This window comes from Canis lupus, chromosome 29 (assembly GCF_003254725.2).
Source record: "Canis lupus dingo isolate Sandy chromosome 29, ASM325472v2, whole genome shotgun sequence".
Taxonomy (NCBI): domain Eukaryota; kingdom Metazoa; phylum Chordata; class Mammalia; order Carnivora; family Canidae; genus Canis; species Canis lupus.
In genome coordinates, this window is record NC_064271.1 from 39,183,118 (window position 1) to 39,207,689 (window position 24,572).

The following is a 24,572-nucleotide window of genomic DNA, read 5'->3' on the forward strand; positions in this document are numbered from 1 at the left end:
CGGATAAAAACAATTTAATTGAAGTTAGAAAAGCATGACATTCATACATATATTCAAAGTATCTTATTTAATAAGAATGTATATATACTGGAAACAACCTACATGTCTAGAAGCAAGAGAATGACTAAAAAAGTCAGAATATGTTCATCAAATTAAATTTTTTCATGATAGTAGTATGCTCTCATATGCCAAGCCCTGCAGGCTGGCTGTACGGGTGATGAAGAAGAGATCCTGTCCTTGGGGTCTCATTCTGAGTAGGATGGGAACTCTTTGGAGGGTTTTCAGAGGAGTCCCATGATCTGATCTACTTTTTTAAAAGACCACTGAGTGCCAACAGATCATGAGCTTGCAGAGCTGAAAGAAAAAGAATGAACTCAGACCAAAAACTTTCCATTCATCCTTACTTCTTACCCGACATACTACTAGCACCAGAACTATTGATTTATTATTTCTTATTCTTGAAGCACTCTTTTTACTTGTCTTCTTATAGGACGCTCTCCTTCTCTGTCTTCCTCCTCATCTCCCTGATTCCAATTTAGTAGTATTTATGTTACACATTTTCCTTGATCCATGGAGTTTTTTTTTTTTTTCCCATGGAGTTTTCTTACATGATTTTGTTTTCCTCACCCATAAACTCAAATTTTTATTCACTCACCTTTGACTGATGTTCTTCATAGCATTCTCATGAAGAAGGCAGAAGCTTTTGTTAAACAGCGAATGGTTGTAATGATCAACATTCTGTGCCCTATCATAACTTGTGACTGATGTATATACAGTAGCATCTACGCTCAACCACACAGGGTAGCCCCCGCTGTTCTTTCTCTCTTAACGTTTGTCTTTATGGAACACAGAGAGTGAAACAGTAGGTGGCAACCTGACAAAGGAAAAGGTCTCAGAGGTGATTCCAAGCGCCTGAAGGATGGCTCACTGGGGCGCAAGTCTCCCTTCCAATGTTTGGAGAAATTGAAGGAATTGTCATACGAAACCACATGCAATGGTTTAAGCCATGCTGAAATATTTGCTATGCCTCAGACAACAGTGCTAATGTGATAAAAGCAAGAGATCCGGACTCAAGGCCCATCTATGTGCTTACTGACTATACATAACCTTAAGAAGTTATAGATATTGATACAGATACGGCTATATACACATTCTTACATATCTTGGGTAAATAATCATTGTGCATGTTTAAGGCAAATCTGTGGAGATCTTACTGCACTGGGGAATAAAAGTGATTGAGAATTGCAAAGACGGAAAGATTTGCACATTTTGTTTAATCCCTTCAGCCTGAGCACCAGCCTCTCCACAGGTGGGCTCTAGAAGGAGTTTTGTCGCCCCAGACCTGCTGTCTGGAGAGCCAGGGAATGTAGGCACTCTACATCCAGAAGATTCCCTTAACCCTATCAGGTGGGTGAGTCTGTCCAGTTGGCCTTTTGCTTCATTCTCTCTGTCTAGAAAGAACTTCAGTCCACCTCTGGACCCCAACTCCTGAACTCACCGGCTCTCACAACTCACCAGTTGGGACTGGTGGTGAGTGGGCTGGAATGGAAGCTGACCTGCTTCCCACTTAACTGAGCCTGGGTTCTCACTGATGTCCCCAGGGTACTGACAACAGTTGGAACCAAGGTCAAGTTCACCGTGTACCCCGGATACAGCTTCAACCCCGGGCTGCTTTCTTAAGGGAGAGCCCTGGAGTCAGACCAGCTTCTTTATCCCTCCCAGCCCCTCTCCCTCCCCACTGGCCATGGTCCCAGCACAGCGGGGCCTGCCCAGCACTGCTCTCCTTTACCTTATATCCAGATTTTCCGGATCCTTGGCAGTCACGTTGCCTACTTTAGTGCCTATAGCCACATCTTCTCGGACTTTTGCTTGGTATATGTTCTGAGTAAATTGGGGTGCTTCATTAACATTGGTCACAATAAGCTTGAATGTAGCAGAAGAGCTGCTGTTATAATTTACACCATGCACCAGAGGCTCAGGATTTTCCGCTTGGAACACAAGATTATGTACGGCTACTGTTTCGAAATCAAGAGGCTGTGTGGGGAGGGGGAAAAGAGGAAAAATTAATTTGGGGAATGATTAGTTCCCTCAAAAGATTCATTCCCAATAGTCTCTTTAAAACGTTCTTACAGGGGCACCTGGGTGGTTCAGTCAGTTAAGCGTTTGACTCTTGATTTCAGCCCAGATCATGATCTCAGGGTTGTGAGGTGGAGCCCCGTGTTGGGTGTGGAGCCTGCCTAAGATTCTTTCTCTCCTTCTCCCTCTACCCCTTGCCTCTACTCTCTCTCCCTCTCTAGAAATAGATAAATAAATAAATACTTTCTTATAGAGGAGCAGTTCCCAATTTGGTGTCAGCAAAAATCTACTTCTCAGGGTAACAGAGCCAAAGTCTTTGCTGCAGGTCTCAACAGAGCTTTTTTTTTTTTTTTTTTAATTTTTTTTTATTTATTTATGATAGTCACAGAGAGAGAGAGAGAGAGAGGCACAGGCAGAGGGAGAAGCAGGCTCCATGCACCGGGAGCCCGATGTGGGATTCGATCCCGGGTCTACCAGGATCGCGCCCTGGACCAAAGGCAGGCGCCAAACCGCTGCGCCACCCAGGGATCCCCTCAACAGAGCTTTTAATATGCTATATGTATTATATATCCTCTCCTAGAAGAGGAAATCAATGCAGCATCCCTTAAATTTATGTAACCCTGGGACACTTCATTCATTCAGTAGAAACTTACTGATTCTCTCAAGAAAATTCTCAGAAGACAGCTGGGGAAAGGATGGTAAAGAGATGTCTACACTGTATGGAGAATGATTTCCCAGGGACCTCAGGATCCAAATCCCAAAATAAAGGACTTATCCTCACAGAGAGGTTAGCAGAGAAAATTGAAAGATAGAGGAACTGCTCTTGTTCCAGACCATTCTAGACAGAGGCAGGAATCAAGAACCAAGAAACCGATTTGAGTGTAGTATGAGGAAGAATCTAACAGGGTTCTCCAAGACAGAAGGGGTGGTTTCAAAAAAAAATAGTAAATTCCCAACTCTGATAGCTTTCAAGAATAGGCTTAACCAACATGTGACAGAAAGGACTTAACACAGCATTTCAGCAACTGCTCTTATGTGACTTTTAAGCTCTCTCTCAAAGCACTGAGTCCATGATTCTACAAGGGGAGAGAAACTCTAATCCGAAAGGCCTGCTGAAGAGGACTAGCCCCTACAGTTGGGCTTCTCATCTGGGATTAAGAGGCTTCTGGGAATCTGTAAAGCCCTAGAAACCAAAATCTAAATATTTATATTATGTACACATGTGAGTTCTTTCCTAAGGAGAGCATACAGTCACAGTCCTGATGGTACCCAGGACCTCAAAAAGAGAGGAACCAAAGCAAAACCCAAAAGGTACGCTGCGGGTAATGGAAACTATCCTACTTGATTCACTCTCCCAGGCCTGGAAGACCCAGGACCTCGTGGGAAACTATCAGTCTTTTAACTTTAGTTTATATCAGTTTCTCATCAGTTAAATAAAAATGGTAACATCCATTCACAGAGAGAAAAACTCATGGAGGGCTTGACACACGATTGCATTAGCTTCCCTGCCATCTCCTAACATCTGAAAAAGTTCTTCCCCTCAGTCAGGAGTGGGCTCAATGCTCTCCTCTCTACATCCAGTCCCTACCTGCTATCCTCAAATGGACAAGCTCGACGTCCTCTATAATCTCTCAGTATCTGATGCAGGATTCTCATTGTTTGGTTACCTATTTTATTTATTTTTTATTTTTTTAATAAATTTATTTTTTATTGGTGTTCAATTTGCCAACATATAGAATAACACCCAGCGCTCATTCCATTAAGTGCCTCCGCCCAGTGCCCGTCACCCAGTCTGAGCATAAGCTCTCTGAGAGGAGAAATTGTGTTGTACTCATCTTTGCTTCCCCTCTCTTCCTTGGCACACAGTATCGATCGTGGGTCAGTCAAGACATAGAGAGATGAGAAGGACTTGGTCCTTCCTGGGCCTGTGAAGGCCCCAGTACAAAAGAGTTTCTGGAGAAAATTCCCACTCTCCAGAAACCCCTCTCCTCCTTGCACACACAAACACACACACATCACAATCCAATTTCTAGTTCAATAGAAAGTATGATAGAAAGGTTGTTCATATGGAAGAGAAAGAATTATGTATGAAGACTCACAGCCACTCAAGATTGAAAATAAGAAGCAACAGGATATAATATAAAGGATAAAGAAAAATTTTAAGGCCAGATGAGATGTAAAAAAGAGGTTGTTCACAGACATAAGCACCCACTGTCTGCAGGCCATGGCCCCATGATGACATTTGATCACCACCAAGCAGTCTGATGGGTCTCCCTACCTGGGGATGGGATGCAAGCTGGAGCTTCTGACACTCAGAGACCCACTCCTAATCTCAGGGGGTGAAGGCAGGGACAGCAAACTGAGAAAGCCTGGTGGTTGGAACAGAACAGCAACAGCCCCCAGAGCAAGCCTGCAAAGTGGACCAAGGACACACTCTTTGTTCCTTGCTGGTCCAGCCAAGTGCAGGTTCAGGCAGGCAGCACCACTCTCCGTGTGCTCACCCATCCTCATACCAAAGAGGCCCTCAGTGACCTCCCTGGCTTTCCCATCTCATCACTGGAGCCCCCAGAGGTTGGGGGGGATGAGTGGGGGTAAAGAAACAGGCTACTAGGTCTGCAGATGGGAGGCAGCCGGTGTTATCAAGATAGAATGCACGAGGCTGAGAGTAGAGATAGATGACTGTGCATCCAGCTAAGGAGCTGGAACTTCATCCTTGAGGAGCAGAGGGAGGCATTAGGCACAAGACTGACAAGGGCAGATTTGTGTTTTAGGAAAATAACTCTGGGAGCAGCCATGTGAGGGTGCCCGCACCGGACAGGGAGACGAGTTAGGAGAGGGTGTCAGTGGCCCTTAAACACATACTGACTGAATGGAAGAGCAAACGAGAAAGGAGCAGCCTGCCATTGATCAGAGTGCTTAACTTTCACACCAGAAAAAGCACTGACCCAGATCTTCCAGGGGGAAAAAAATCAGAAATGAAAGATGCTAAATTAGCAAATGATAATCAGCAAACCTTAATCGAGGACAAGCCTTATCAAACCCTGTGTATCGTCCTCCCTAACACGGGGCTGTGCCTGCAGAGCCAAGTCAAGAGACCTATCCTAGGCTCTTGGGATGGTCGTGGGTCCTGTCTGATGAAGCAGATTCATCAAATGAGCTGAAAAAACATGCTCAGGCCGCAGTTCCTTTTCACGCAACTGCTTGAAAGGTCAAACTCGGTGAGTTAGATTCAACCTGGAAGCAGAGATAAAGGTGCCGAGGGAGAGGAGTTGAGACGTGGGACATGTAACATTTTCACCGGTGATGGGAGAAAGAAGTCTGTGCGTTACTTTTCCAAATGACGCTTGAGCTAGTTAAAAATAGGTCCGGCACTGAGAATTCAAAAAGACCAGCATGATAGAGAAGGGACCACTTTTGCATTAAAAAAAAATAATAAAGCTGAAATGAAACCCTGGATTTCTAAAAGGGGATCCCAGGAGAATTATTGATAAGCCAGGCAGGACCCAAAGGAAGAGACTTCCTGCTCCGCACACTCTCTTGGCCCAAAGACTCTCATGTTTTACCACGAGAGACAGGCCAGAGCTTTGGGTGGCAGTGAATACTGAGGAGGAGAGCATTTCCAACACTTGCTTAATCCTCAGCATCACGCTGGTGCGTGAAATAATAGAAAATATATATGTTGCTCTCCACCCCTGGTTCCTGGTTCCTGACACTGAGCCCCTAAATCCTTTGGAATTTCCTGGGTGAGAGGAGAGCCTTTTGTTCTAATGAAGCAATTCTTGATGGGCTCCTGGGTGGTTTCAGGAGGGAGGCTGCTCCCCAGAAAGATCAAGCCATAATTAGAAGTTCAGCACTTCCGGCCCCACCCCCAACCTCCCAATCCTCCCAGGAAGAGGAGAGAGAGCTACAGATTGGGTTAATGATCAACCCTGTCTGGATGATCAAGCCTCCATAAAAATCCCACAAGTTCAGAGAGCTTCCAGGTCAGTGAACAGATCTGAAGTCTGGGAGAGTGAGTCACCCCAACTCAATGGGGCAGGAGCTCCTGCACCGGGCAACACTTCCAGAGCTGGCCCTGTGGCTCTTTTCGTCCGGCTGTCCACCTATATCCTTCATCATATCCGTGATACAATAAACTAGTAAATGAACGTTTCTCTGAGTTCCGTGAGCTGCGTTAGCAAGTGGTGGCACCCAAGGAGGGAGTCCCATGGAGCCAGTGTATGGCCCGCCGCTCCAGAGTACAGGTGACAACCTGCGGTCTGCAATTGGCTTCTGAAGTCAGGGCAGGCCAGAACTGAGCTAAATCCTAGGACTTCAGGCTGGCATCAAAGAGTCGCTCGGTGCGGAAAACGCACACCGGTAGGGTCTGAAGCGCTGTGTGGTGGGAGTAGGAGAGGGGAGGAGAGAAACAGGAGGCCTTCTCCATGTGGCCCAGCACATGTTGAAATGAGAGATTTCCAGGCTCTCTCCTGGAGAGGCTGAGTCAGCAGTGCCTGGTCTGCACCCCTGGACCCTTGTATCCAGCAGGTGTGGCCCCCACAGCAAGAGGGGAAAGCACATCTGCCCACACACAGAATCCTGGCTTCTGTCCAGGCTCCAATTAATCAGAATTAAAATAGTGCTGGGCACGTTCGAAGTTTGCTATGTGCTGGGTCCTGTGCTAAGGGCTGTATGTGTGTCTTCGCGTTTAATCCTCCAACATCGTTATCAAGATCGTGCCACCAATTCATCAATTTTTCCAGATGAGAGAACTGGGCCTTTGGGAGGTGACCCCACTTGGTGGCAACACCAGAACCTTAGAGGAGCCAGGGGCCCCTGGGGTCAAGTCCCCAGCTCTGCCATCCTAGTCCCCTAGTTCTGCTCGGCAGGGGTCAGGGTGGGCACCTAAGGAGAAGGGGTGCAGCCACGCTCTGTAAGGTGGAGCTGACTGCACTGGGCGGGAGGGCCTCCGAGGCCAACTGTGCCTGCGGTTAGCACGTTTGTAATTCAGACGAACAGCTGCTGATGGAGACGTGACTAAGAAACTTAGTTTCTGGATATGACACCCAAAGCACAGGCTGTAAAAGCAAGAGTACATCAGTGGGACTACATCACACTGGTAGGCTTGGCAGAGCAGGGAAAACCAGCAGCAGCATGAAAAGGCAAGAATGGGGGAAACTATTTTACAAACCATGTATCTGATGAGAGGTGATATGTATCCGATAAGAAGAAACTCCCGTGATTCACTAGCATAAAAAAAAAAAAAAATCACCCTTGGAGCCACAGTGACTCAGTCAGTTAGGCATCTGCCTTGGCTCAGGTCATGATCCTGGGGTCCTGATATAGGCCCTGGGTATCAGGCTCCCTGCTCAGCAGGGAGCCTCCTTCTCCCTTTCCCTTCTTCCTGACCCTGGTCTCTCTCACTCTCTCAAATAAATAAAATCTTAAAAATAATAATAACACCTGATTTAGAACCAGGCAAAGTATTCAAATAGACATTTCTCCAAAGAAGACCCACGACTAGCCAACAGGTATAGGAAAAGATGCTCAACATCACTAATCATCAAGGAAATGCAAATCAAAACCACACCTGTCAGGACGGCCGTTATAAAATTTAAGAAAAGAAATAAGTGTTGGCGAGGAAGTGGAGAAACTGGAACGCTCACGCACTGCTGGGGGGAACATAAAATGGTACAACGCCTATGGACAACAGCCTGGAGGTTCCTCAAAAACTTAAAACTAGAGCAACTGTATAAACCAGCAATCCATCCCTGGATATTTACCCCAGAGAACTGAACACAGGATATTTGCACTCCCATGATGATGCAGCATCAGTTCACGACAGCCAAGAGGGGATACAACCACGGCGTCAATCGACAAATGAGCAAGGAAAACGTGGTATAGACACACACGATGGAAAATTACGTAGCCTTTTAAAAGAGAAGAAAATCCTGTCATATGCTGCAGCATGGAAGAAACTTGAGGACATCAAGCTATGTGAAATAAGCCAGTCGCAGACGGACCGATAATGCGTGATTTCACTTCTTTGAGCTACCCGGAACAGTCGAATTGACAGGAATGGAAAGTAGAATGGTGGTCGCTGGGAGCTGCAGGATGGGGGAAACGGGGAGCTGCTGTTCAAGGAATGTAGAGTTTCACACATGCAAGCAGAAGGAGATCTAGGGAGGCTAAACGACAGTGTGCATACAGCTAAGGTACACTAGGAAACATAAGAGGATAGATTTCATGTTATGCGTGCTTTTTAAGAACTAGTTTTAAGCATTAAAAAATGATTAACACAATGGTTCAAAAGCAATGGTAGTCCCCTAGCAGCTTACAGGGGAGGGAGTTAGAAGCCCAAGTCATACACAAGTAACCACAGGATAGAGCCTAATTGATTGAAAACACTAGCAACAGTACAAATACATACATGCGTCATAGTAAATACAGACATCTAAGGGCAGTTGGTTAACGTTTGGCGTACCCTCAACAAGAATCTACACCTTAGGGTTAGTTATTTAAGAGATCTTACTCAGAGATCCACATTCCAGAAGCATCTAGAATTCCAGGTCTGTTCTGTCTCTATCTACCATTGCTTCTCTTCGGACCGTCAGACAAAGCCTCTCACTAGAATACTGTTATCACAGTGCCCGAGGGACAGAGAGCTAGGACTTCTTGGCCTAACGCACAAGTTGGATGATTGTTCTGTGCCTGGCGGACTGTTAATAACTGTACATAGTACAGAATTTAATTATTTATTCAGCCAACCAATATTTATCCGACTCTACCCTATGCCAGGCAGTATTCCACACACTAGGAATACACCGACAAAACAAGAAGGATATAACAAAGACTGTGGTCAGGGGCCTGCTCGGTTGTAACGTACCTCCTCATGTCAAGGCTGTGTGCAAGGATACTCACAGCTCACTGCCACCCACTCACTAATCATTTGGGGTCATCTGCATCTCCCTAAAGGTGCCCATTAGCCACAAATGGGCAAACTAACGTACGTTGGCTCACAACAAGCCACCACGAGGAAATGCTGACACGTGGGAATCAGTCGTGCTGACATGGGCAGGTCTCTGTCTTCTCTTACAGGGCTAGAGAACTCTGGTCCTGGGAGAAACTGGGACCTGTCTGCCCCCACCCTCCGCTGGGAAAGAATCCAATGTGCTGCCTGGACCACCCATCGCCAACTCTGAAAACTGCCCTTTCCTTTATCCGATCCTTCTCCATGTGGACGTCCATGGACACGGCGTGGGGAGTCATCCCGACTCCTTTTCCTATGTCATATTGACACAGGATGCTAATGGTTCCAGTTGGTGCTCACGTGAACCTTGCTGCTGGATCCCCCAGAGGCCCTTTGTCCAAGGTAAAGTTCATGGTAATAATAATCGGATCAGAATCCCTACACTTTCCCCCCAGGGCCTGCTTTGGCGCTAGCACTTTTCTCCCCCTGCTTCTACCCATTTTCTGTGAAATTATTCTACTTTTGTCTTCCTCTTCAGCGTTCCTCGATTCTGGTCCAAAACTTTCCTCCTGAGCCTTTTTTGCAGCCTCTGGCACACCACAATGCAAACCGTCACCCATGCCTACAACCATGTAGGCATGCCTACAGACCCACTATTGCTGTAACTCTGACCCCTTTAATTCCAAACATATCGGATGACATTCCTATCGAGTCATCTGGTGAACCATTTACATGCTCTAAAGCATCGATGAGGCAGCCATGGGAAAAAAGGTCAAGATTTAGGTGAATACAGTGGGGGGGGGGATAAGAAGGTTGGGGGGTAAGAGTAGATTGAGGGAGGGATGGGGAGATCCTGCACAAAGAAGCAGGTACCTTGGTAATCAAGACTTTGGCTCTAAAGACTTCCGCGTCCTTACAGAAGGAAAACTGAAGCGAGAGCCAGTGAGCTTAGCAATATCACAAAGGATAAAGGTAGGGGGTTGGCAAGAAGGATGGGATGAAGGATAAACTTGTCTATTAAACCTTGAAAGGAAAAAATAAATAAATAAATAAACCTTGAAAGGAGGGATCCCTGGGTGGCGCAGCGGTTTAGCGCCTGCCTTTGGCCCGGGGCGCGATCCTGGAGACCCGGGATCGAATCCCACGTCAGGCTCCCGGTGCATGGAGCCTGCTTCTCCCTCTGCCTGTGTCTCTGCCTCTCTCTCTCTCTCTCTCTCTGTGTGACTATCATAAATAAATAAAAAACAAAAAAACTTTAAAAAAAAATAAAAAAAAAAAATAAACCTTGAAAGGAGAGCTACCAATTCCCAGAAGAGTTTATGGCCGACACATTAGAATAGAGGGTCCACAGCCATAAGGGTTCACAGGGCCCACCCAGTGTCATACCCCACTTCTGCAAAGGGAGAGGTAAAGTCCTCAGCAAAACCTCCCCCCTCCCAAGATTTAATAAATAAAAATATAGAACACCTAGCTAAATTTGAACTTTAGGTAAACAACAGGGATTGTTTTTAGCCTAAGTATGTCCCAAATATTGTATGGGACATACTTATTCTAAAAAACAGTTTATATTTTATATATTGTAAATGGCAACCCTACCTCCCTCCACAAAGGTCACTTGCTCAGTTAGCAACAGACACAGAACTAGATCCTAGGCCTGCTGTCTTTTAGGAGGATGAGAACGAACAAGGGCTCTAGAAGTCCCTCACCACACCGAGAGGCCACTGCTAACCTAGGGCCTCCACTTACATAGATCCTTGCACCGTCATAAGAAACTGGGTTTTTAAAACAGAAAAATCCCATTCGAGGGGCTATTTACCTTTTTAATTATGACATATCCAGCGTTGGTTTGGGGATCCGTGTCAATCCCCAGCCGTCCCTCACTGTCTCCCTGTGTGATACGATACAGGATTTTAGAACTCCCGGTGAGTGGCTCATCAGCATCTGTGGCCTGGATGGTTAAGATGGTGGACCCAACCGCTGTGTCTTCAGCAAGAGTTAGGTTTCCATACTAAGAAAAAAAAAAAAAAAACGGGAAGGAAATGAGAACATCCATTGTCATCAAGCATAATTGCCAAAGGACGAATCTGTCAGTGTGGGTTCACGATGAACACGGGTCATAGTTTGCGCCAATACTGACCACGCATCTTTTCCCACCGATAAATATGTGGCAGTTGATTTTGACATCAGTCGTCCTCATAGACTGATATCCATGGCACCAAGAAACGCGTCTTGGGGAGCTACAGATCGGATTCTAGAACAGACTCCCCTTCCCACATCCAATATGTTTATTAACTCCAATTGCTATCACAGTGATGACATAAATAAGCAGCTCCTGTGTATGAAGTACCTCATGATGGCAGGCACTTTACATATATTATTTTCCTTAATCTATAATCCACCAAGGAAGAGAGGGTAAGAGCCTGAACTTTGGAGTCAAACAGCCTGGGGATGAATCCTCGGCTTGCCACTTAGCAGCTGGGTGACTGGAGGTCAGTCACCTCATTTCCTCAACTCTCGGTTTCCTCATCTGTCTAATGGAAACAATAGCCATACAACCCATGTCCTGTTTGCTGTGGGGTTTAAGAGAGATAAAGCATGTAAACCCCCTGAATGCCCGACCCAGGATAAGGCCTCAGGAAAGATAAGCAACAAAGCACCCTATCAAGCAGCTCTACTGTCACCTCCATTTGGCAGAAAAGCAGAGGATTGAGGTAAACCCCACCCATGGGCACATGGCCAGTGAGTCACAGAATTGGGCCTCAAGCCCACGCTTGTCCAACTCCAAAGCCCGTGTCTGTAATCATTGGCCCAGACCACGTCCCACCCCTCCACTGAAGCCCCCCCAGATCATCTCTGCGGGCATCATGACCTTAAAAACGGTAGCAGGCAGGGCCTGGGCAAGGCCTGGGGCAAGGAGAGAAGCCCACACGCTCTCTCTGGGGCGCCGTTCACATTTCCAACTCCCAAAGTAGGATGTTCTTACCCTCAGTGTAAAACCACCCTCCAGATGGGACACAAGCAACCACAACCCAAGGAAGGCTTTGTGGAGACTGAGAGGGAGTGGGCTCCTCCTCCCGCGCTGTTGGGGGAGTGGGCTCTTCCTCTCATTGCGTTCGGCCCACCTCTTGCCATCCAAACCCCCTCATAAACCACTCCCCTTTCTTCGCCACGGCCTCATTCCAATTTTGATTCGCGATCACCACCACAGGGCTCTGGGTTGTCCCACAACTGGCTTTAAACGTCACGTAACAGTCTAGTCAAAAGACTAGACTCTGTGCCCCAGAATCCATACAGATGGATTCCCCTCTCTAAGGGAAGCAGTGGTCAAGCCACTCCCAGGTGCCAAGCCCACATCGAAACGGGTGGATGCTTTTCTTGATGTTCTCAACTGATCTTCTTTCTCCTGCTCTTTCTGCCCAGTTTTCCTAATTCTTGCAAATGTCTTAAGCACATTCTTGTCTGGCTTAGCCGAGAGGTCAGCTCCTCCTTTCCTTCCTCTTATCCAGTTATTGCAAAAGGAGTTTAAATCACCCCCATAATAAATCTGACTAAAAATGCTTGCTTGAGGGACGCTGGGTGGCTCAGTGGTTGAGTGTCCGCTTTGGCTCAGGTCGTGACCCCGGGTCCCAGGGTCGAGTCCCACATTGGGCTCCCCATAGGGAGCCTGCTTCTCCCTCTGCCTGTGTCTCTGCTTCTGTCCCTCTCTCTGTGTATGTCATAAATAAATAAATAAATAAATAAATAAATAAATAAATAAATAAATAAAATCTTTTAAAAAGGTAATGCTTTTTTTTTTTTTTTTTTTTTTTTTAGGTAATGCATTTAAATGCAGATGGGTAGATGGGTAAGGACACCTGGGTGGCTCAGCAGTTGGGCATCTGCCTTCGGCCCGGGGCGTGATCCTGGAGACCTGGGATCGAGTCCCACGTCGGGCTCCCTGCAGGGAGCCCGCTTGTCCCCCTGCCTGTGTCTCTGCCTCTCTCTCTGTGTCTCTCATGAATAAATAAAATCTTTAAAAGAAAAGGTTTGTTTGAAACCTAGCAGTAATCCATTCATTGTCACAAAACACGTGATGGCAAAATGCAAGTAGCCACTCAACTCCTTCCAATTTGACAAAGATTGTGGTTGCAGCATTTAAGCAAGCCCTTGGAAGAAACGAGCCATTGGCAGAAGTTTGTAACGGATGTTCCCAGATACGATAGCAGTGAATCGATTGTTCCCTGAGGATTTCCACTGAAGGTGGTATCTGGCTTTGTCACCAGTGTTCTGACTAAAGCTACCTTTAAAGTCTGGGATGTTTCCTAACCGCTCGTTACACCTTTATCCCAGAAGCAAGGGTCAGGGTCAAGTAATACGAACGAAGGGAAAACAACAGATGGAAACTACTCACGTCTGATTTTTCAAAGATGGGGATCTGATCATTGATATCAATAACGTGGATCTCCACCTGACACAGGGTGTTGAAGTCTGAAAATCAAAGTCACATCACAAACATTTCGTTAAACGGCGTGCATGAAGAGCAGAAGCCTGCAAGAAACACCTTGGCAAGTGAAGCGACAGTCACGGCCACGATTCTGCTGACGACGTGCAGTTTTTGTGGGGATGGGGCTCTCTGCTCCCCACCTGCACCCACAGGCGGCCCCCAAAAGGAGGCTGCAGAGAGCCCTGAAAGGAGACCCTGGGCGCCCCCTGTCCCCCAACTACCCCCTCCCAGATAAGGCTTGTTCCTGCTCAAGACTGGATCTTTTTATTTTTGCCCCTGTGAAGCAAACTCTCTTTCCCAACTAGCAAAACTTACGTAGCCTTCCAAGCCTAGCACAAAACTACTTCCAGAAAGCCTCCCCGGAGTAGCGCAGCCAGCTGTCTTTCCTTCTCCGAGCGCTTCCACACTTACCGTCCTGCATGTCCTCTGTCCTCTGTGGTGGGAAGGTCAGGTGCGCATCCCCTTTCCCCCAAATCAGGGAGGAAGTGGGACGGTTAGCCCCCTTCAGGAGGCCTGGCTACCCAGACCATAGGAGGCAAGACCGGGTCAGAAGTGGCACACGGAACCCAGGGGAAGTGACACAGGCTTTGAGAGGTGGGTTTAACAATTCCAAGACGTGCTCTAGGTTGCAGGTGCACACTGGGTCCAAGAGGGGCACAGCCTACAGTGGGGAGGGGTGCCGGGGAGCCCCAGCAGGAGAACCGAGGCGCTGGGCCCTCTGCGCCGAGGCTTAGAACGGCTGGGCCTCGGGGCTCCGGAGTCCCACTCTTGAGGTCTGCCTCTGCCACTCATCGGGTGTGTCAGAGCTCAGTGTGTCACTCAAGGCCTCGTCGCCTCAGCTAGTTCATATACAAAGCCTGGCCAAGCAGAGCCGCAGTTCCCGTCAGGATCCCACCCGCCACCCCGTGTGCCAGGCTCCGAGTGAAGGGCCTCACCTCATCCTCATTGACTCCATCTAGTTCGCCAACGAGGAAGCCGCTGGGGACAGCAGTCCAGCAACCCGGCCAAGGTCACAGGCAGGGCGGGTGCGGCCGGGCCTCCACCCCAGGGGCCCCGAGGCCTCACGGCCTGTCCCACCCTTCCCCTGCCCATCCCAGGGGGGCAGCCAGGAGCAGGGGGACCAGCGGGACGACAGAGGTGGGGGCAGGTCCCCTGGCGGCAGCCTCGCCTACAGACCAACGTGCAGGCCTTGCTCTTCGGGGTCTCCTGGGGATCGGTCAGTCCACTGCACCCCACACGGTCCATTGACCCCCCAGCCCCTGCCCACAACCTTCTGGGTCATTCTCCTTGAGGAGCTGAGCCCTCCAGGGTCCGGACGGCGCCCCCAGGCAGTCTAACCCCACAGAAGGCGTCCAGCGCACCGGACGTGAGGTGGGCTTCTGATCTACCAACAACTGAATTAAAACAGTGGGCGCTTATTAAAGCCTCCGTCGATCCCCAGAGCATTTGCAGACAACAAGAATGGCCAACTATGGGGGAGAAGGGTCCCAGGGCCTGAACACACTGGCTCCCTGCTCTGCACACCTCATCTGGGCCAGTCGTGGTCTCCCGGGGAGCGAGCCCTCTCTGCTTTTATGTAAAACTATGTTAAGCCTAATCTCTAGGCTGCCGTAGAGCACGGCTGAAGGTTGAATTCCACTCGCACACATATACACACATATATCTGTGTGTAAATCTGCTCTACGATCTGCTCCGTGTTTTCTGTAGATGTGTCATGAGCATAGACAGTTTCTAACCTGATTTCCACCTGATGCTCTTACAGCCTTCGATTGCTTCAGGTCTCCGTGCATTTGCAGATGGAATCCCTTCTCCTTTCTAAGCCCTGCACTATCTTGTGACGGGTCTTATTCATCTTTCCAAATTCAGCTCAATGACAGCGCTTCCAGAAAGCCTGCTCTCTCTCCCTCCGCCCAGTCACTCATTTCCTTCATGGGCCACCTTGCTCACGGTTCTTGTAATTTCTTTATTCACGCGTCCATCTCCTTCATCATGAATGCTCCTTGAGGACGGACACTAGCTCTCATTCACCCGAGTAGCCTCAGTACCTTGAATGGCATCTCATGCAAGGTAAGTGCTCAGTAACTGTTGGCTCAAAGAATGGATGGCTAATGGTGGGAAATTGCTAACTCATCACAGGGATGATTTGTTACACTCACTTCCGTTGTACCTCGTAACAAAACGCTAGACATATATTAGCCCCTCAGTATTTGCCAAATGACTAACCTCTTAAAGGTCTGTTTTTGGGGGCCGGTTAAACTCCAATCCTCTTCAGTATATCAACATCTTTACAAAGGGAAATGTGAGAGGCGGTGTGAAACAATGCTCTTTTCTTCTCTGTACCTATAAAATCTAGGACCCCTAGTGTAATGATCACTGAAGTCTTTGGTCATCTGAGATTGGATGCTAGTTAACTCAAAGAAAGATTCTTAACCTAGGAGTGTGTGTGCCCCTAAAATCAGTCTGATTCTGAATATGTTCTGAATGTGTTTTAGGGTGTCTGTGCACAACTGCCCAAAAACGTGTGCACTTGTTAGAGAATGCACAGTGTTCATCAGATTTTCAAAGGGCTTGTGACCCAACAAGGATTAAGAATCACTGCTTTGAGATTGTATAGGTGTAAGGAACAATGTCTCCTGATGTCAAATGGCCAACTGGAAGCTGATAGAAGACAGAACTTTCCCAAAGATGCATTTCTCCTCCACTTTCATACAATAGAGTCCTTAGAGTCCAGAAGGGGGAATTGAAAAATACAATTAATATTCTGGTTCATGATCACAGTGGCCATGAGAGGCCTTGTTGAGGCCTTGCTGACCTTCAACAACAAGGAACTCAATTGATGATGGCCCCACTGCGGTGCTCTGGGGTCCATCAGCCTGTTTACACTGAGGCCTTGCTTCTCATGCTCAGCCAGTGACCGAGCAGGGCAGGCATGCCAAGACAGGCATGTTCTAGGAGAGCATAGACTCCTCCGATGGACTACTTTGGACTGCCGTGACCTTGGCCGACTTGCCAACTTTTTTCTTGACTCTTAGTGGTCTATCGTACTCCCACCAGCCTTCCTTCACTCTGGTCTGATGGCTCCCCCAGGCTTCCCTGGACACTAGCCCACCCCCAACATTTTTTTTCTCATAGGCCTTTCCCCTAAAAAATCCTCATACATTTAATCTCCTCTTGGCATCTGCTTCTCAGAGGACTGGAACCGATATGATAATGTTGCCCGAGCTATAACTCTGGCCTCGACCATGTTGGCCCAACTGCCTCTGTTTTCCGTGTGAGTCTTACAAAGGAAGCAAGAACTCTCAGACGGCATCCTGTAATACACCCAGGCATCAGAGCAGCCTAACAAAGCACATCTCGGAGGAAAATGGGTGTTTTCCCTTTTGACAATGAGTGTGATACTAACCTTTGTCAGACACCTGTACTGTCAGGTTGTATTGTGGAGTGTCTTGCTTCTTCAAGGACTGCTTAGCCAACTGGAACACTCCTGTGTAGGCTTGGACCAGGAAGAGTCCTTCCTTGGGAAATGCAGGGATTTGATCCACAATTTTGTATGCTAAAACCGTGCTGGCAGTGTTTTCTTCATCCCTGTCGTGGGCAGTAAGAGTCCCGATGTTGCTCCCTGTAGAGAAGGAATAAAGGGAATCCATCCATTACAGGTTCTATTTAATCTACTGTATTCAAAATGGCTTTACTGGATACCCAGGTTCCTAGAAATACTGTAAATAACTTTGAGTAGCAGACTAAAGTTCTTTCATTTATTTGGTTCTTCTCTTTCCATAATGCAGTGTGTTGAGCAGTATATTAGTCTGATAGGGCCAGTATAACAAAATACCACAGATTGGGTAGATTTAACAACAGAAATGTATTTTCTCACAGTTTCTAAAAGCTAAACATCTGAGATCAAGGTGTTGGTTTCTTCTGAGACTTCTCTCCTTGGCTTGTTGTTGGCTATCTTCACATGTCTTCACACGGTCATTCCTCTGTACATGTCCGAGTCCAGATTTTCTCTTTTTAGTCATATCAGATTAAGACCCACACTAATGACAGTATTTTAACTTGAATACCTCTTTAAAGACCCTAGCTCTATAATAGTCCCTCTTTGAGGTACTGAAGGTTAGGATTTCACCATATACTTTTGGGAGGGGAGACACAATTCAGCCCATAACAAATAGTGTCCTACAAAAATTCATGTCCACCTGCAACCTTAAATTTGGCCTTATTTGGAAATAAAGTCTTTGCAGATGCAATTAGTTAAGGATCTTGAGATGAAATCATCTTGGATTTAGGGTAGGCCTATATCTGGGATTTAGGGTAGGCCTAATCTTGTCCCTATTAGAAGGAGAGAAGACACAAGATACACACGGAGGAGGTGGCCATGTGAAAGGGGAGGCAGAGAGCAGAGTTAGGCCATAAGCTGCCAAGGAATGCCAGGAGCAACCAGAAGCTAGAGAAGACATGAAGAATTCCTCCTAGCTATCACTTTGATTTTAGATTTCTAGCCTCCAGAACGGTAAGAAAAGACATATCTGTTGTTTCAAGCCAAGTCTGTGGTAATTTGTTACAGCCATCCTTGGACACTAATGGACAAGACAAATGTAACTAGACGAGGACAAGCCAACCACAGCTGGCTTCTAAGCAACTTTATGCACCACCAACCACAGAGGCTGACTCCACCCCAAAGATAACACAGGGCAAAGAACAGGCACACATCCCCTGCCTTGCTGTGGTTTATGACCTCATGTATTTTATCCCTGTGAGTGTTTCAGTCCGGGGAGTTCCAAGAAGACAGAGGCTATGACTCACTACTCCCTCCAGTTCTGGGTGAGTTGTAATAGGTTCTGGATCATCTTGCTCTGCGAAATGAGAATTGTGGCTTTCTAACAGGCAGCAAAAATCCCCCCTTGGAGCTAAAACTCGACTACATCCCAGTTGTGGAGTTAGGTTTCACCCCTTCCCCAGTCAATTTGCAATTTGCATCCACTGACTTATGTGGAAATTTGAAGGCATTTTATGGAGTTAGACGGTAAGCCCCCAAAGGGCAGGGACATTGTTTTGTGCCTCTTTTAGGCTAAATATAAAGAATAGACTCAATCTCTGTTATAAGAATTCCTGGTCCATTAAGTCTACTACCTGACACCTTGTGAAATACTGTCACAAAACAGATTCTCAACTTTAGAGAAGCAAATAGCTCCCTGGGCCCCTGAACAATTTATTCTACCAACAATGACCCCTGGCCAGTTTCAGAACACTAGTACTATCCTCTTTCCAAAGGTAGACAGCTTCTAAAAGGGTTCCTAATAATCCCCACCATACTGATGCCTTGGTGTAACCCCCTCTGTTTGAGTGTGGGCTGGGTCTAGTGACTCACTCCAGTCAATGGAATATGATGAGAGTGATGGATGCCGCTTCAGAGATTAGGTCATAAAAATACTGCCTCTCATCCTACTCACCATTTTTCAAGCTCTCCGTGCTCCCCCAAGCGCCCCCCCCCCCGGTTTTCTCTCTGAATCATAGGTCATATCCAACTGAGCTGCACCCTGATTCCTGACTCATAGAAACTGTGATATAATGTTTGTCTGAAGCTGCAAAGTCTGGGGGGGTTTTGTTATGCAACAATAGATATCAAATACACCAAATGTTAGGCCGTATACAAAGAGACTAAGGGACCATCTGGAAGGTTCTTCAAAGATCCTCTGCCTTCATTCAGCATCACAGACCAGAACTCTGTGAGGTTTTCAAAAAGGATGATGCCACAAGTATTCCTTGGCTATTGTCACTCATTCCATTGTTACACAAGGTCACTGTTAGAAGATTCTTCCTTGTAATTAACTAAAATCCTTCATGCTGTCTTTTAACCCTTCCTGCTGCAGCAAGCATTAGAATAAATGAAAACGACAGGCCCTACACAGAACACACGGACGATAGGTCGCCTATACAGAATTTCTGGCAGCAAGAAAAACAAACAAAACATGCACATTGAGCAAACAAGCCACAGGAGCAGTGCTCATCATGCTGCCAGAATGGCACCCACTGTGTCAAAAATGTGTAGCAAGAAGAGTAGAGAGATCAAAAGAAAATGATGAGAATGTCCACAATGTATGGGAGGATCTGCCTACAAGGACAGCAAAGCCCTAGGAGCAGCAGTCGTAAGAGACTGCTGACCTTGTAAGCCTCTGAAACTTGCACAAAACAAAAAACACATTTCAAGAAATGCCAGCCTGTTCGACCAATGGGCTCATCACCACGGAGTAATAGCCAAGACTTGTTCCGAATCCAGGGAGGTCATAAAACTCCCAGAAATCCTAATGTTCTCGTAGTAGTTGCCCCTGTACAAAACTGAAGCTATCATTCAACACAGTAAAGGGAAATAAAGCAAGTCAAGAACAAAAGGACAAAAAAGTTAGGACTTGAACTTTATCAACCAGCTTCATGAACTATTATTTGATTCCTAGAGAGGGAGGATCAAAGGTCAAAAGTCAACTTCCATTTGTAGCGCTTACTTATAGCAGGGTATCTGATACTGGAGGTAAACGTTTATCTAAATTCTTTAGCAAATTTGATGAGATTTTACCTGTTACTGAGATTTTCAGAAGGCAAATAAGAATCTATGGGAAAACCTTGCAAATGAGATAACCTTATGTATGTATATAGGATACTGGCATAAGCGGTTATGGTGCCAGTGGTGGTGGTAAGGGCGGAGAAGTAATAGTAGTTAATAGTAGCAGTAGTAGTAGTAGTAGTAGTAGTAGTAGTAGTAGTAACAGTAATAAGTGGTGGTAGTAGTTATAAAAGCTCCAGTTTAAGAACATTATACAGACCTTGTTTGAGTTGAAATACTGTACGGTGTGATTCCCAAAGTGTATTCAAATCTCTACGCTGTGCTAGACACGCACAAGTGATCCCTGCCCATGCTTACCTGCCCACCTCTTACCTGGTAGAGATGCGAAAGGGATTGCAAAGGTAGCATAAGGAGGGCAGTTACCCAGCTTTGAACACCTCTCATTTCTTACCTATGTTTTCATTCTCCTGGACCTCAAATACAGTCACGGCAGATGGACACGTAGGTGGATTATCATTAATGTCTTTAACTTTCACACCAATCTGCAGTGGGATTGAAAGCAGTTCTCCATTCTCATCCTTTGCCACAGCATAAAAAACATACTACAACAGAAAGATCAGTGTTAAGATAAGACTCCTCCATCATCCCCGTTTATCCCCGTTTAAAAGCGGAGAAATCAGCTATTTAATTTACCCCTTTATTTCCAATTTACTTAAAACAGGGAAACGAGACAAAATGAAACAGGTCCGGTCTGTGGGGGTGCTCTCCTGTCTCCAAAAGCAATAATGTACTGGGGTTCAGAACACAGTTTGGCATTTGGGGGCATTGTTTTTAAGTAAAATCGAATCTGTGCTTGGTTGTCTGTAGGCACAGGACTCTGTCTTTGTTGCCTGTGAAACTCTGCCCAGATTTACTCACCGAATCCTTTTCTTCTCGGTCCAAGGGCTGAGTCACATAAATATTTCCTTCCTGGTCAATTGTAAATGGGAATCTTGGCAGCTTCTCCTTGTCAACCAAGGAGTATTTCGCACCTGGCTCATTCCACTGCACCTACAAGGCCCAAAGTGAATTGTCAGGAAAGATGGGTCAGGACCAAGAGAACTGGAAAGGCATAAACAATTTTCTAGTTCTCAGTTTGAAATTTCTGACAATCTTGTTTGTATGTCTGTGGTTTTTTTATGACCACTTCATATTCAACCAAAAATAAGCCTTTTTTCTTCTTTTTTCCACCAAGTTACATTGCTCAGAAAAAGCACACACGGGTATTTTTCTCCTCTAAAGCAATTCTTTGTGAACCCTCTAAGGAGGCTGTGGGTTGTTCTTTTGGAGTCTGACTGTGGAGCCTTCATATCCATGAAACATCAATTTGAGTAGCAAAATGTACTTTGCAGCCGGTAGTATCTGAGGACAAAGCCATGATGGATGACAGGCTTCTAAAACTCACCAGTGAAGATGGTAAGAGTAAGAGGAGACACTGTAACCTCTTCTCCACTCTGTATTTAAGTAAGACAAATAGTACATAGATAAAGCACATTCCTCTCTTAAATACTTTTTTAATTTATTTTTTATTGGTGTTCAATTTGCCAACATATAGAATATTTAGTCTTAAAGACTTCAGAGATAAGAATAATTGCCAACTCCTAGTGTTGTTTGTAAACAACTTAGCAAAAAAAGAAATAAACTCAATAGTAAGACCAGTCCACTTGCTAGAGACAGAGCCCGGCCTCTCTGATATTCTAATACTATTAATAACACCTGGGGGGTTACTGGGGGGTTGCCACATGCCAGGTGCAATTTGAAACACTTTCAAGTGTTATTTCATTAAATTCTCAAGGATTTCAATGAGGTAAAGCAATGGGGACTATTGTTATACCCATTTATGAATGAAGAAACTAGGGCACAATGTTTAAGGGACTTGCCCAAGGTCCTATGGCTATCTGACATTTCCAGACTGAGCTATTCTCTTAGACCAGCTCAGGAAGGGTATCAAGGAGCCACCCTGGTCCCTTGTTAGTTATTTAAGTACCACCCTCTTGTCCAAGGTAAAGACCATGTTCTTAGTTCTAAAGGAGCTCCCCTGTGTCCTAAAAAATTCAGTCTGACTTCTTTTCTCTTGAGGTGTCCCCCTCCATTTTTCTTCCTGGGCTTCAAGACACCCAAAGCACTTTTCCCAGGCCTGGGTATTAGGTGCAGCACGCTAAAATTTCTCTACTTCAACAGCCCTAAGAGCAAATAAGTATGTATATTCTTTTTTAGCATTTATAAGTCCTTATGGGGATAACCTAAATAATAAATAAGACTTTGCTAAAGGCCTAAGTCTGAAATTCTCCTGGTTGGTCCTGACACATTTTCTTAGCTGGGAAAGCAGGATACATCTTGCTTTCATTCTTTTTTTGTCCTCCCTGAAGGTGAAGTTCATTAATTCAGCATTTCAACAATTAAACGCCCTTTTAAGATAGACAATAGATACAATGGGATGGGCCATTCCAATGCCTCTTAACAACAACACTCATTCAGAAAAACCTTATGGAAACTACAAACTGAGACTTGTAACATTAATACCTTTTATCCACTTTCACAGATACTACCTCTGAGTTAATCTCTACAACAACCAGAGAGGTGTTATTATCCCCATTTTATTGATGAGAAGTTGGGGCTCAGAAGAATTAAATAGCTTACTCATGATCGATCATTAAAATAATGGAGCAGGCACATGGATTTGGTTATCTGCTTCCAAATCCAGTGCTCTTGCACTAAACCCACAGCTTTCATGTCAAGCAACCTCCTGATCTTCCAGAAAAGGTAGAGCTGAGTGGAGCCAAGGGCAGATTTTCAGGATCTAAGGTAGGAGGAGATCCTAGGGTAAAAGCTTCAGCTGTGGGTGGAAAGAGGGGGATATGTGAATGAAGAAGAGAGGCACATATAGGACATAGAGTTGCTCGAGGGTGATCTCCAAGGGTACAGGTTGCCTGCTTGACTCCTACTCTTAGCCAGTCCTATGTCTGTCCCTCAGTCTGTGATGGGATGAGTATGCTGGATAAAGATTCTCTCATAAGAAAAAGAAGCAGCTTTTCAAAAATATTTACTATTCCTATTCAAAGCACGTACTTACACATGATCTGTGCATCATATACAACCCTCTCCAGTACAGCCATATCCTGTTCTACTGACAGTAACAAACATTCGTGGTATCTACTGGGAAAGGGAAGGCGAACAAAGTTCTCTTTTAAAGCTTGTGTGCGTGTGTGTATCTGAATCCCAGCTGGTAAAGTCCAGAGCCTGCCCATGATAATAAACTAATAAACTCCAACACTTGAGGCCAGAAACTTTATCTACTTAGTTTGTCTTATAATTATACTGTGTAAAAATGTACCAAATAAATATATTAGTGAAGACCAGGAGGGTGGGCCTCTACAAAATGAGGCCATTTATCTAGTAGTCTCAAGACATGCTTTGGGTACTACCTGAGTGATTTTGAGGGGGTGAGGATCAGTTGAGTTTTCTACAATCTCCAATAGTTCTGGTGCTTTCCAAATATTCTCCTTCACCATAATATCCACAGATGTGCTGTCACTGAAAGAATTCTCATTCTGGCCTCCCATGTCCTTCACTGAGACCACCAGATTGTAGTTAGAATTCTTAGTGGGATCCAATTCCAGAGCTCCTATGGGAAGTAGGAGAAAAGAGAAAAGGAAATGTCTCCAAAGTTGACACAGATCTAGGTCCCTTTTTTCTGACTCAGACAGTCCTGTGAGGGCATCACTTGACTTACCATGACGGGTAAGTGAAATTCCCCCCGTTTTGTTGTTGATCTGAAAGTACATGACGTTGTTGATCTTGGGGAGCTGGATGACAATTTCATAAACAAGCTGACCATTGGGTGTGGCTGGATCATCCAGGTCTGTAGCATTGACATACATGAAGGGCTTTCCTGTTTAACAAAATATACCCAGAGGGGGAAAAAAGGGATATTAATTGAAGTCCAAACCAACCATAGCCACTTTTATCTTCTACAAGGCAGAGAGAAAATGGAGGAATTTATACCACTGGAGAAATAAATCTTTATTCTACTTCCTTCAGCTAAGATGGTGTTTCTCAAAGTATGGTCCAGGGACTTGTAGGGGTCTTAGAGATTATTTTCAGGTTGATAGAGTCAAAACTCATGCATGTATAAAAGATCCACTGAGGCACAAGATAATTCAATGGATTTTAGCATAAAGGAGTATCAAAAAAAGATATTGATATAGTTTCAGGTTTCATATTGCCACCAGCCTTTAGGAAACCACCACTTGTGAAGTTCTGGTGTAGTACCAAAGAATATCCACAATTATTTGAAAATTCTATTACAATACTCTTCCCTTTTCCAACTGCATTTCTGTGTGAGGCCAGTTTTTCTTTATATGCTTCAACCAAAATGGCACATGCCAACACAATGGATGCAGAAAAAGACACAAGAACTCAATTATTTTCAGCTAATTGATCCAATCATTAAAGAGATGTGCAAA

At 45.6% G+C, this 24,572-nt stretch overlaps 1 protein-coding gene across 5 annotated transcripts in view; it reads right to left on the minus strand.

Annotated features, from left to right (window-relative positions):
• Nucleotides 1-24,572, minus strand: part of CDH17 (cadherin 17) — a 63,050-nt gene that overhangs the window by 13,684 nt on the left and 24,794 nt on the right. For all 5 annotated transcript variants that reach the window (XM_025433653.3, XM_035708422.2, XM_035708420.2 and 2 more), the window contains 8 exons: nucleotides 23,840-23,998; nucleotides 23,532-23,731; nucleotides 20,986-21,117; nucleotides 20,519-20,669; nucleotides 16,912-17,127; nucleotides 13,416-13,492; nucleotides 10,842-11,033; nucleotides 1,790-2,034 (listed from right to left, as the gene is read on the minus strand). In XM_025433653.3, the coding sequence (XP_025289438.1) occupies nucleotides 1,790-2,034; nucleotides 10,842-11,033; nucleotides 13,416-13,492; nucleotides 16,912-17,127; nucleotides 20,519-20,669; nucleotides 20,986-21,117; nucleotides 23,532-23,731; nucleotides 23,840-23,998 (1,372 nt within the window). The remainder of the gene's footprint in view (nucleotides 1-1,789; nucleotides 2,035-10,841; nucleotides 11,034-13,415; nucleotides 13,493-16,911; nucleotides 17,128-20,518; nucleotides 20,670-20,985; nucleotides 21,118-23,531; nucleotides 23,732-23,839; nucleotides 23,999-24,572) is intronic.